General features: G+C 40.9%; 1 protein-coding gene across 7 annotated transcripts in view; it reads left to right on the top strand.

Moving 5' to 3' along the window:
- Positions 1-13,795, top strand: part of ctnnd2b (catenin (cadherin-associated protein), delta 2b) — a 209,564-nt gene that overhangs the window by 139,863 nt on the left and 55,906 nt on the right. For all 7 annotated transcript variants that reach the window (XM_050032462.1, XM_050032463.1, XM_050032464.1 and 4 more), the window contains one exon: positions 11,765-11,897. In XM_050032462.1, the coding sequence (XP_049888419.1) occupies positions 11,765-11,897 (133 nt within the window). The remainder of the gene's footprint in view (positions 1-11,764; positions 11,898-13,795) is intronic.

Here is a 13,795-nt window from a genome sequence, read left to right on the forward strand (position 1 = left end):
AAAATCTATATAACCGGAAGTTATGGATTCTTGAGGCAAATGTGTTCCTCATGAGGAGAGGCATCTCTGTGCAAAGTTTCATGTCTCTGCGACATACGGGGCATGAGATATGCTCATTCAAAGTTTGCAATTTCAGTTGGTTGCTATAGCGCCCCCCTTTGGCCAATTGATGTGAAATTGCTTCATTTGCATGCTCCCATGACCCTCTTCCACTGTGCCAAATTTCACATGGATCGACCAAGTCAGTGAGGAGAAAAACATGGAACAGACACACAGACACAGCCACAGACAGAGTTTTCGTCATTATATAGTAAGATAATGTGCTAAAATGTCAGAATAGTTTTTTACTTTGACTTATACTTTTTCACTTCTGATGCCTCATTTTGGCACAGAAGATGACACACTGCACACTCCTGTTTGCTTGTGCTCAAACATATTTTTGTCTTTGTCTTTTTTCATAACGTAATGACTTTCTACTTAAATCTTGACTTTTTCCCTCAACTTTGGGGGGCTTTTACATAAGGCCCTGCTTCTTCTTTATACAGTGTTGGATTATAGTTTGTATACTGAACAGTTTGATTAGGCAATATACTACCAACCTCATACACTGCTATATCACAGCAGTACATACTTAACTAATGCAGTAAACACCTGTGAAGTAAGTACTGTTCAGTGAAGAACAGATGACAGGTGTCGGTCTAGACAGAGAGAGACAAATGAGGGCTGATAAAGCCAAACAGAGAGAGCTCATGCTACAACATCATTGCAAGGACAATTACATGGACTGTTGAGTTTAACCAGTGTTGTCCATCATTAATCAGCTACTGTGCTAATTACTGTATCCATCAGCTGAACTTATTGTAGACAGATCCCTGGTGGTCTGTTGCTGCTGGTCTGAGATCAGTTTGTTTAGTGAAAGTAACCAATACAACACTGGGCTCTTTTGTGTTCTGTTCTATTCCAGTCTGCTATAAATACACTGTAATGTTTTGTTGTTAATCAGCCACCTGAAGTTGTGAGATATCCCGCTGAAGAATGAATGCAGTGAGTCAGCAACCTCGTCAATTTATTTTTGACTTCCTTTATTCCTGCCTCCTTTCTTCTTCTTCTGTCAGTTTACTCTGCAGGTTTACCCTACCTGTCTGTCTCTGTGTCTTTCTGTATTTCTGTACGTCTATTGGGGAATGAGTCATCAGACGCATCTCCATTTCCCCCCCCTGACAGTTCTCTCAGTGTTGGCAACACACACATACGCGCACACACATACACACAAATATACCCGACACAAATCGCATAGTTCGCTCTCTGGTTTCAAATCGCTCTATTCCCCAAAAACCCTGACTCACAGGAAATCCTTTCAGCCCAATATAGCAGTGAGCATCATCTGCCTGCAGTCCTCACATTACAGTGCCTCGCCCTGCTCTCTGAATACATAATTCATAGATAGTTTATTCATTTACCAGATTTAATTGTCGGTTTGCCTGCATCGCTTATTGTGGTGTAAATGTTTTGGCTGTGGGTGACACGATCGCACATGCACAGACACACACACAAACTCGCACACCTAGACAAGTGGTGATGCGAGATAGCCCACCTGGCTGGTTGGGAACAAAGAGTGGATTGACAGTTTGTCAGTACTTTGTCCCAGTCCACTGAGTCGCCAAATGAAACGTTAGGCTCTCGTGGGGGATTTCAGAGTCACACACAGATACACACATGCACACACACACACACACACACACACATACACACAGGCACTTGCATATATGCATATTTTTGTGAGAGGAAATATGTCAGTGAATATGTTTCTCACACACAAGTTTCAAACAAAAAACTGGCTTATTTATAGAAAGCACAAAAGTGGCAGAAAGACGAAGTCAAGAAAGAAACTGGGATAGTATAAAAACATTTGGTGCCTTGCAGTGAAAGTATCTGCAACTGAGGTGAGGCAATTAAACTTGCTGTCAAAAATTGTTTTGAAAAATTTGTGATGTCATGTAATCTGCTTTATTTCAAAACAAGTTAAACAGTGTTTAAAAAATTGGATCTAAATTGTGATCTAAAATTGGATCACATTTTCAGCAGAGATGATGTTATGATTGACATGTTTTTGCAAAGACTGACCTCAGCCTCAAGATAGGTTAATATTCATTATTTATATTCGTCGAAAATAACAGTGGGCCTGGAAAAAAAAAAAAAAAAAAAATACTGGGGTCTGGGGTCCAAGTACCCAACCTAACTAACTTAATAACAAAGGCTGACTAAATTACTGCAAGACAACATGCTATTGCATAATTTCCACTGGGGATGGGAGGGACTTGCCTGCCGAATGAACCTGCGAGCTCATGTTTCATTTGCTCCGGCAGATGCATCTGGTCCCCTCTGCTTTGGACAGATTTCCAGGAACTTGAGATCTGACTAGCCAATCACAACCGTTCATCTGATATGGGGTGTGTTTTGAGACAATGACCTATTAAGGTGCGCTGTTAAGGCATTTTGTATTTCAAAGATCAGTTAGTCAGTCAAAAACAGTTTTTGCCTTTCCTGCTGTTTCAAATATTTGAATAGAGTGTGTAAAATCACCTCTTACGGCAGACACATTTTGCGTTTTCTGACCAAAGATTCCTGGGGACTCCGTGAGTGGAATTGCCCACTGGGAGGCTCCCCGTGAACTACATACCTGCAAGGACTTCTTTACTGTTTGTTGTCACATGGCCAATAGAAACACTGAAATGATGTAAGCCAGCCTATGCCTATTCTACTTTGATGAGTCAAAATCGCTTTGTATTTTCCCTAGTCTTATATATGCTCAGTAAAGCAAGGACTTCAGTGTCATTCCGTTTGTTCGTGTTGTCTTCCATTTTTATGTTACAAGCTGTTTTTTGTGCTGCGTGTTGTTTACACTGCAAACAGTTTTTTACAAATGGACTTTGATGGTGGCTGTGTTTGACCAATCACCATACACTTTAAGATGAATTTTTAGAGGTTTTGCCTTTATTACAGGACAGCTAGAGTGACAGGAAAGGGGGTGAGAGAAGGAGGATGACACACATCAAAGGGCTGCAGGTTGGACTCGAACCTGGGCCATTGCCAGGGACTCAGCCTACATTGGGTGCTCGCTGTACCCAGCAAGCTAGAGGTCGCCCCAATTACCACACACTTGCATAACTCAAGATACCTACTTTGAAATAGGAGCTATAAAATGTCCTCAAAATGGCGTTAAAAGGAACTACAGTTGCTTCTAGTTCTTGCGATGTGGACACAATAAAAAGGGGGGTTCCTGAACTGTGACAAAATTTCCTGGCTTATTGATGCCACCCCATCACAGTTCATCTCTGCATGCTGACGTCTGGTTACATTTGTTCATTTCCAAGCACTACTTCACTGTTTTGTTGCTTTAATTGGTTAAAGGTCTATTGAATTGAGTACAGAGGCATTTGGGTCTACGCCTGTTCATAACACCCCATGGAAATCATAAATGAACTGAGAGGTTCCAGACTGACTCACATTTTAGATTTGTTCTTGTCTTCTATTTTTTATGCTAGAGATGTAAATACAGCTTTATCTTACTTTTCAATCAATGAAATTAAATGACTTGGGTCAGTGAATTATTAATAGAGAAGTTGGGCCACATTTTAAATGTATTCATGTAATATCAGTTTTATTATAATGTGTTATTTGCTGCGTAAGACATAACCTTAACTCACCTCTGAATATTAAAAAGATGTGGTGGAGGGTTAATATACCTACATAAAAAAATATCTAAAAATGGACTCACTTTAAAGAGTTATGAAGCTAAACATCCTCTGTAATTATCTTACAATATACTACTTTTTAATTCCGAGGGCCATGAAAATCACTGTTACGCACACAGAAGTCATTTCTCTGTTTTCCAGAACAGCAGTGCTATCCAAATATGTTGCATACTGTTGTTGTAACTCCAACACTAAAACAGTGCAAACATTGCCCGAGTGAACACTTTAGCCTGAAGTTCACAGATGGCTCAGTAGTATTTGCTCATCCTGCTGTGATGTTGTCGCACAGTGTTTGGGACTGGAAGCACCATATCCTCCTGTGTTCCCTTCTCTCTGGAGGGAGAGAAACACACACACACACACACACACACACACACACAACTACAGAAAGAGAGAGAGAGATGCTGAGTGAAAAGTAGTACAGCTCCAGGCTAGAGTTAGTGAATGAATGAACCATTATAGTACAGCTTTCTGGGGCAGAACGCACACAGGAGAGAAGACAGACAGTCTCTCTATTTAATTTAGTTTCACTGCGACTGTAGGTAAATTCTTTTAGAGCGTTAGTCTGCTGTGGAATCTAGTTTTGTTTTATCCCAGAACAGCAACATATTGCACAACATGTCAACTTTGTGTTCGGTTTATCTCAGCATGTTGGAGTCATGCATCAGATCTGTGGTGAATTTGTACATTTGTTTTCTCTCTCTCTCTCTCTTTCTGTGTGTGTGTGTGTGTGTGTGTGTGTGTGCGTGTGTGTAAGCCCTTGAAGCACCACTGCCCGAGGCCTCAGGATGAGTTAGATTCGCTGTGATGTGCCACTTTCTCTCCAGAGCCGCAACTATTCTAGGCCGTTGTTCTGTCATGGTGTGTGTGTGTGTGTGTGTGTGTGTGTGCTCTTTTTTCATGTTTGTGTTTATTTCTCACCCATTCGTGGCTTCTGTTATCTCAAAATGTGAGCACATAGTGTTTTCTCTTGTCCTGGTGTTCTAAAGCAACCTAGTTGGCAGAAAAAGAGTTACCAGTGTATTTTTCTGCAAACCACAGGTACGTTACATTTGTATGTTATTTTCTAGGAGATGCACTGAAACTTGAGGTTTTTCAACAATGCTGTGGTGAAGGTGTGGTTAGGGTTAGGCACATAAACCACTTGGTTATGGTTAGGAAAATATAATGTTTTGGCTGTGTTGGCATGTTTGTTGGCACACAAGCTGCTGGAGGAGCAGGGATGGTCGGGGAAAATCACCCAGGTTCTTGTGCCACAAACACTGCTGGGAAATGCAGCAATGTCATGCTAAAAACACCCAAATTCTTTACCACAAACCCTGCTGGGAAATGCACTAATGTCTAGCTAAAACACCCAGGTTCAGTGTCACAAACATCATTGGTAAACACTGCGAAGGGTCGCCAATAAACAGTCAGTGTTGTTGGTGGGTCTTGAACAGTGTTCCGCAGCTGGCCATCGTCTCACCGTAGCATAACGCCAAAGTCAGCTTTTATATTATGTCACTTCAGAAACATTGACATGATATGTATGAAACATGCAAATTTATTTGTGGTTTGCAAAAACATTTAATGGGAATATTTTTTTTCTGGTGATTGGGCTGTCTGAAGCATACTTGTGTGTTTGTTTTGTGAGTGTGTGTGGGTGCGTCATCTATTCTGTGCCTGCAGGCTGGCAGCAAGTAAACTGTGTCCCTTCATTGATTCAAGTGTTAACCGTCCACTCTATTATATGCATAAAGTGCCACTTGTTGGTTTCTGTGTGTTCTCTTGTTGGTGTGTGTGTGTGTGTGTGTGTGTGTGTGTGTGTGCGCGCGCGCACACGCACGCACCCACTTTGACCTCGCACTCTGAGAAAAATGTGAGACAGAAATGAAAAGAAATGAAAAGACGGAAAGGTAGCAGAAAAGACGAAATGAGAAATAAGAGTGTTTTTATAAAATTATTGTAGAGTGCCGCCAAAAGTGCCACTTTAGCCTTCAAGTAGTGTTTATTCTGTGGCCACTGATGTGCCAGTAACATCACTGTGAGCTGTTTTGATGAGTAATGGACCTGAAAAGCACTTCTGCAACCTCATTTCACCATTTCAGTAGATGGGCCTTTCAAGAAAAAGGATGGATAAACAGTTTAGAAGACATCAGTGTTGATGGACTCATATGGAAGTTTCCTGACAGCTGTTGAATGTGTCTTCTTGTAGCTGAAACTGTAACAATTACAAAGAGTATGAGTTGAGTGGATATCACTGATTATTCAGTACCCAGAGATATGTTTACTGCACCATGACATGGTCAGCTAGTTGAACTCAACTCGATTTCGATTATGTCATTTCACCTTTACCAGTTGCTCTATTTCCGAGGAAACACAGGAAGTACCAGACAATCCATCAGAGAGTGAGGAAGAAATCAAACAATGTCACAGAGACGGTTTCTGAGTTATTCTCAGTGACAGTAATACAGCACTTTTTCTGCCACAGCCTCATTTTTTTCATTAATGCTGTTTTGCAACACACTAATCCAGTAGATTAGTAGACTGATGTGATATTTCAGAAGTAAACTAATTTACTACAGTGTGCTACTGTGACAAGTGGCTCATGCCAGCCACCAAACTAATGTGTAAGTTAGCGTTATAATGTTACAACATGTTTTCCATATATTGATTTATTTGTTGCAGCCAGTCACAGTATCAGCATTGAAACAAATTGATTTTCTATTTTCTGCCCCTCCTTGCCCTTCTCTCTCGGTTTGAGTGACAAGAAATGAAACAAGCTATGAGACAAGCTAAATGAGATGAGCCAGATGACTAGCACAACCAGCGGCCCCTCTGCCTCACTACCCACCCAGGAAACTACATTGTGAGTGGGCTGTAGCTCCAGACACAAACTTTCAGCTTAGCTGGTTATCACAGCGGGTTGGTGGTGTAACGGCAGCAACCGAAAGTTTCCTGATTGGGCAGTTATTTCATTGGGTCATTCAGATAGGTCTCATCGACAATGGTGGGTGTTTAATAATGAAGACAACAGCTCCCATGACCCCAGGGTTTTGTTTTTTTTTGATGTCATGAAAGTTCGTCTTTTGTTAATATTTTGATTGAGAGACCCCCAGCAAGACATGTCTAGCTGCAGCCACATTCTACTTAGGGCCTATACGACACACCCATAGAGACCGCACCCACCAACAATACAAGACAAAACCACCAAAGCTACAGTTACTTGAACCCTGCTACTACACAACGTTGTAGTGAATAGTTTTTTCACAAATACACGTTAAATTTTGCTTGAGTAAAAGTACTGCACTGTATGTTTTGTATGTAAAACATCCATCTGTAAAGTAACCACAAAAAATGCAACGTCTTCCCTTGACATGTTTGAAGTCTAGGTATGGAGAAGTATAAAATTCAAGATTTTAAGTACAGCACTAGCCGAAAAAGTGATGTAATCTCTTGTTGCACATCTGTCACACCTAGTCTCCATTAGCGTTTTTATGACTTTGCACTGGTGATAGCCATGGCCGGGGACATTATGTTCTCAGGCTGTCCTTCTGTCTGTCCATCCAGTTTTCATGAATGTGATATTTCAAGGGAAGTTCTTCAATTTTGGCACAAATGACCACTTGGACTTAACGATGAACTGATTAGATTTTAGTGGTCAAAGGTCAAGGTCACTGTGACTTCATCAGTCTTATTCTCATGAATGCGATATCCCAAGAACATCTTGAGGGAAGTCTTTAAAATTTGGCACAAACATCTATTCGGATTTAAGGATGAACTGAGTAGAATTTGGTTGTTAAAGGTCAAGGTCACCATTACCTTACATCTGTCTAATTTATGTGAACATAATATCTCAAGAACACCTCAAGGAAATTTCTTTAAATTTGGCACAAACATCTAATCTGGGTCAAGGATAAACTGATAAGAAATTGATGGTCAGAGGTCACTGTGACCTTGTCTGTTGCATTCTTGTGAACATGGTATCCCACCCCTTTGAATATTTTTGAATTTGACACAAACATCCACTTGGACTCAAGAATGAACTGATAACAATTTTGTGTTTGAAGGTCAAAGGTCAAGGTCAGTGTGACCTCACAAAACATGTGTAGGCTATAACTCAGAAATTCATATTTCACACACATTTGAATTGCACACAAATGTGTGAAGTGATGACATTTTATATCCAGAACATCAAAGATCAACTTCAGTGTGACATCATAATGTTCTGCCAAAACATTTTTCTTGCAATTTTTCAACGCCATAACTCAGGAGCAGAAGGGGAAACATTTGGTCAGATACTAAATTGGTGACACTGATCTTGGGTGTCCATTTTGAAACTGTGCTGATTATATAGACCTTCTCTGCTGCCATGGGGAAGGTGTGTGTGAAGCATCCATGATTTTACAGATGTGGATGTAAACGGTAACTGCAACTTGACAGATTGAAGATATAATTGATACCATTACATGTTTGCCTTCTCATTGATCGGTTTAACCCGTTTAATTTACCAGATGATTACATAAGCAGCTGGATCTCTGATAAGTGAAGCCATCTGGTTTACCAGTTATTAAAGAAGCTTCATGCCCACAGGCATTGTTATCGCTGGTGTTCCACTCTCTAATTACAATGTAGGAAAAATCCATGCACACACACCCACCCACACACCCACCCACACACACACACACACACACATCTGACAGCTCGCTCAGCCATAACGTTAGATGTCTTATCAGCCAATTAACCCACAGGGTGACCTAAACAAGGTTATGTCATCTCTGATAATATTTATTGAGGCGCATGCTACTGTATAAGCATAACAACATTATGTATGTTAATGTTGTGGCTGTTCATGTGTGTTTGTGTAAGAATCTGCCCACAGCAAAGCAGAAACAGAGAGAGGGACGCTGAGGCAAGAGAGTTAAAAAAACATGAGAAAAAAGAAAAGAAAATTGTTTAAGAGAGGGAGGATTTCAAAGAGAGAAAAAATAACCTTTGAAATAATTCTCTCTTTCCTTCTCTCCTCAATTTCCCCATTTTTCAAACACTGGGTTTATCCCATTGGCCCATTATGAAACTCAGAGACAAAAGCTTTCTAATCCTGGCTCTTCTGCACTGCCTTTGATGGCTTGGTGTGTATGCAGTCAGTGAGTGTGTATGTATGTGTGTGTTTGTGTGTGTGTGTTTGACTACCATATAAGTGTGCTGGATTGTGCTTCTGTGTGTGCTCTAAGCTGCATACTGAGTTGTCCTACAGCCCTCAGTGGTGTGTATGTGTGTTTGTATCTGCACAAACCTGTGATTGTTTGTGTGCGCGCATGTGTTTATGTTAGATTAGACTGAACTGAAATTATCTCCACAGGGACATGGGGCTGTTGCTGCATCAAGAATAAGATACATCAAAGAGAAATGGGTTCTACATTAGAGCAGAGCAAACAAGGCCTCTATATGCAGCCTAAACTTTTCACAACTGTCAGAAAAATCTAATGAAATTGTATGTATTTAAAAGTAGAAACAGCATGAATCAAAAGTAGTAGAGCACAGTAAAACTGAATTAAAGTAAAATAATAATGTAAATCACATGTGGGAATAAAACCATGCCCCAAACAAGAAGAAAAAAATATCTAGCCCCAGTTTCAGTTGGTCCCTAGAAACCGTTGCTGTCAAGGAAACAGGATATTTTGTTGCTGCTGGCGCAACCTCCTCCCTTCGTCCCTCTCTCTGATCCCTCACTGTGACTTCATTCTCTCACATCACACCTTTCTCACGTTAATCAACTGAGTTTCTTCTTTCATACACACTCTTACACACATGTAAAGGGTTAGTTAGCTTAGTTTGTGTGTATGTATGTGTGTGTGTGTGTGTCTACGCCTAAAGCATGCCTTTAGGCTAAAGCACTGGAAGACCCTGGTAACACACTAAAACCAAAGCAGCTGGGGCAGTTAGATAAAGGATTCATCACAGCAGGAGGAAGCTCTTACAGTTCACCCAAGATATTGCTGTTGTTGAACACCTTCCTACTGCAATGCATAGAGAGGCCATCCTATATGTTGAGCATCAGGCACATAAGCCATGAATCATATGTGCCAACTCCTACTAGAAAATAATGGAGAGGAATGGACTGTCTCAAAGTTCACGATTGTAAATTGAGATAAGATAAGAGAGGATAAGCCTTTACTGATCCTCATGGGGAAAGTAGGGTGTTGCCACAGCACAAGGACAGAAATAAGTTCAGACACATAAAGAAAGGTAATAAATAAATTGATAAATAAATAATTAGAAGTATACACTCTAAGAGCATTTATTCATTTGTTTGCCTTTGGAACCTTACCTTTAATCAGAAGGCATTTATACAGGAAAGGTAATTGCAGCGACATGTTTTGCATACCAATGGGAGCGTACCGGTTTTTTGACAGTGGCCATGGGGTCTGCAGGTAGCATGGCAGTAACTAATTTTGGTTAGGTCATTAAGCTGTGGGATTGACGATGTTCTAGCTGGATACAAGAAATGTTGTAAATATTTGTAAGTGATAAATGTAGTGGCAAAGAGGAATGCTTCATACTCATGGACATTTTGGTTTGTGCTTTTCAGCTACTGCTTACAGCATGCATCAATGTAGTCTGCCAACATTGTAGCACAATGTGACTTAATGGAAAAACAGCTATATATACAATAACAAGACAAGGTCAAAACCTAGTATATGGCTGGAATGTGTATGAAACGCTAGAGGGCATTTAAATTGTAGCAATGACTTTTAATTTGAAACAAGAAGCGGGGGCAGTCAGTCATGGACTTTTGTTGTTACAGCCTACAGCACTGGCCCCTTTGTTGAGGTCCAGCCCAACAATACATGTTAGCAGTTAGTAGTTAGCATGCTAATTCCACCATGCTATCATGCTTCTACACTGGTTACAGTAATGCAGGACTGTTGTCAACAGCTCTGTCGGCACCTATTTATTTTGACAGAGCAACGGCCAACGGGGAAACACCAACACGTGTCATCCCTCACTCCGACCAATGGTGTAACTTTATCATCCGCTCACTTACTCACGGAAAGACTTTAGCGTTTATAGGGGTGACCTTGCATACTGCGGTCCAGGCAAAAATAACAATGGAATAAAAACAGAATCTATTAAAGAGCAATTAGACATTACATTTAAAGCAGTATGCAAACAGTACCCACGGGCAGAGCTGTACTTGAACTATTATTGAAATACTCTCTCAAGCGAGTACTATGTACTATGATACCACCAACTACAATGTACACCAGAATAGTGGAATATAAAGTAAAAACCCGACCTCCTAACTCGCTCATGGACTTGCCTCTTTTGTTGAGCCATGACAATGAGCCAGCGAAGGCTTAGGGCTTATGGGAAATGGTTTGTTAAAGGCCGCTAGAAACAGAAATATAAACTTTGATATTATCTTTTTCTCAAAAACCCATCATCCTTATCTACACATATGAAACAAGTCACACAACACTTGTTGAGAAAATCTCTCTCCCAAGGCTGTATATTTGGTTATTAGAATAGTTACAAATGTCGGTGGGACTTTGAATGAGGTTTCTACTTCTCGAGCAGAACCTGGGAGTTCAATTTTCATTTTGGCTTTCTATAACAGACTCCATTTCCAGGAAAGGCTTTTCATGAGGTTTTAGGACCTTGGTAAGAGCATTACTGAGGTCGGACTGTGATGTTGGGTGATAAGACCTGGCTCACAGTCAAACTTAGAAAGGAGTTGAATGGGGTCTAGATCAGAGCTGTCACCCCAAATGAACCGTGATTTTAATTCATTCAAACTCAGCATAAATGTTGATTGTGTCTTTTTTTCGCTCTTTATTTTGATTCATCGTCATTAACCTCAATTTCTGTCTGTCTCTTTCTTTTTTTGTGGTGAGCATTTTAAATCATGATTATGGTAGGGAAACAAGTTGTCTAGTAACTGGTTTAGCTACACGGTCAGATACACACAGCTCTTTCTCTGCACACATGAAAACATACTGTTTTTCTCTGTGTGTTTGTCTCTGTAGGGAGTTTGGCTGGAGGGATCCAGAGCTGCCGGAAGTGATCCAGATGTTGCAGCATCAGTTCCCATCAGTCCAGTCCAACGCTGCTGCCTACCTCCAGCACCTCTGCTTTGGAGACAACAAGATCAAATCTGAGGTATTGATCACTGGGGAGAAACAATACCAAGAGAGAGGACTTCCAGACACAGAGTGTTGATTTCCAAAACTCTGCTTGGCCCTATCATACACTGTTACTTATATATACATACAGACACATACACACAAGGGCATACTTTGGCTCTTATTGGTGACTTCCAGTAAAGAATGAGTTTAGTCAAAATCACACACACAAAAACATACCTCCCCACTCTTTCCTCTAGTGAGCAGATAGGAATGCAGATAGTGCATTGTTTGATTTTTCTGCTGAAGTTTTAAAAGTTCAGCTAAACATTGTTTCTGGAGAGGTGCACTGTTGTTGAGTTTTTCAAGTGGGATTTTTCAGTGCTTTGAGTACCACAGGCAAGATTCCAGGGGACCAGGGTGCTTAACAAAGAGTGAGTGGGTGAGTGTGTTTGCTCGCCTGAAAATATGTTTGATGGTCACACAACAGACCAATGGAGGAATAATACAACAACATTTCCACAGTGCTTTATGCCGCCGGGTCGCCGTTATATAATGACAGAGGGTTGCGGCAGGTCCTTCTCATTATTTATCTGGCAATATAAATCCTGCAATGTGTAAAATGTATTTTATGTAACATAAATGAAAAATACTGCATATAACTTGAGTATTTTTTAACCTGGACCCTGTTTTCCCATGTTTCTGTGTCAAAGTAACTAAAGCTAAGTTCACACTGCACGACTTTCAAAGTAATCAGATCAGTATACTGTTCACACTACATAACCCAAAAAAGGTGTTGTAGTTTTCACACTGCATGACTGACCAGCGACAGGGGGGTTAAACACTAGGGTTGTTCACCAGGAGAAATCCCAGATGAGTATGTCATGTGATGTGTGAGTAAGGGATCGGCATCAATTTTCGATTATCGATGACTGATTGTTAAGGATTTTGATCAATCACAAATAATTTTGTTCGATAGTTGCAGTGTTTCCCCTACAATGCTACAGGCCCGGTGAGCCGCCGTGCCTACGAGACTTATAAACAGACGGAGGCTCTCATCGCTCTTCAAAGCCTCGGTGGCTTCCCTTGAGGCCTCTGAAAACATTACGCCATTGAAAAATGGAGGTTTTGCTGAAAACTGAAGAATGTAACCCCCTGGCTGGTAACGGTTGTAAACACCCAGGGGTGAACTGGGCATGCGCGCCATTCTTCCTCTTTGACCTGGGGGGTTGAAGCTCAAAACTGGAGCAGCTGCGCTCTCTTGCAGCGACAGTCTGCACTGCACTCCTTTGTTTTCTCTCTTTTGAAATATTCGCTTATCAATTAATCGATAATTAATAGTTCATTTTTTTGATGATCGAATTATTCGTTTGTCCCATCCCTAGTGTGGGTTGAACCAAAACCTGGGGGTGCTAACTCAAAAATAGCAGACGTGACAAAGCAGCGATTTGAGTAAGTTATAAAGTTGATAACTTTACACAGTCATTGCCTGCAATAGTCCACCTTCCACCTTCTCTTCGCCTCTCTCTGTCATTTTCTCTGTCTTCCTTGCAAACACAAACACACCTTGAAAAATGCTACAGTGCAGCTTGTCTGTCAATGTGCTGCCAATGTGCTGTCATTGGCTGTAGCTTGCCAGCAAAGTCCCTAGCAGCTCAAGATATTTAGCATGCTAGATTTCTGGGGAGTGTCTTCAATGCATCAGCAAGCCTCTTGGCTTGCGTCTTTGAACAGTTGACACTCAAGTGCCATATAGCAAGTGTGGAGCCAACGCCAATTTGCCTCTGATCTGGAGCTTTTGTCAGGGAGCTCCAAAAACTGTTGGCAGGCAGAAGATCAGAGCTAAAGTTGTGTAATATGAAGTACACATATTGGGAACATTATTTGAAATTGGTGCAAAATTCAGTGAGAGGGCTGCTGACCAAGATCCTTTTT

Source organism: Epinephelus moara, chromosome 21, assembly GCF_006386435.1.
Source record: "Epinephelus moara isolate mb chromosome 21, YSFRI_EMoa_1.0, whole genome shotgun sequence".
Classification (NCBI taxonomy): Eukaryota; Metazoa; Chordata; class Actinopteri; order Perciformes; family Serranidae; genus Epinephelus; species Epinephelus moara.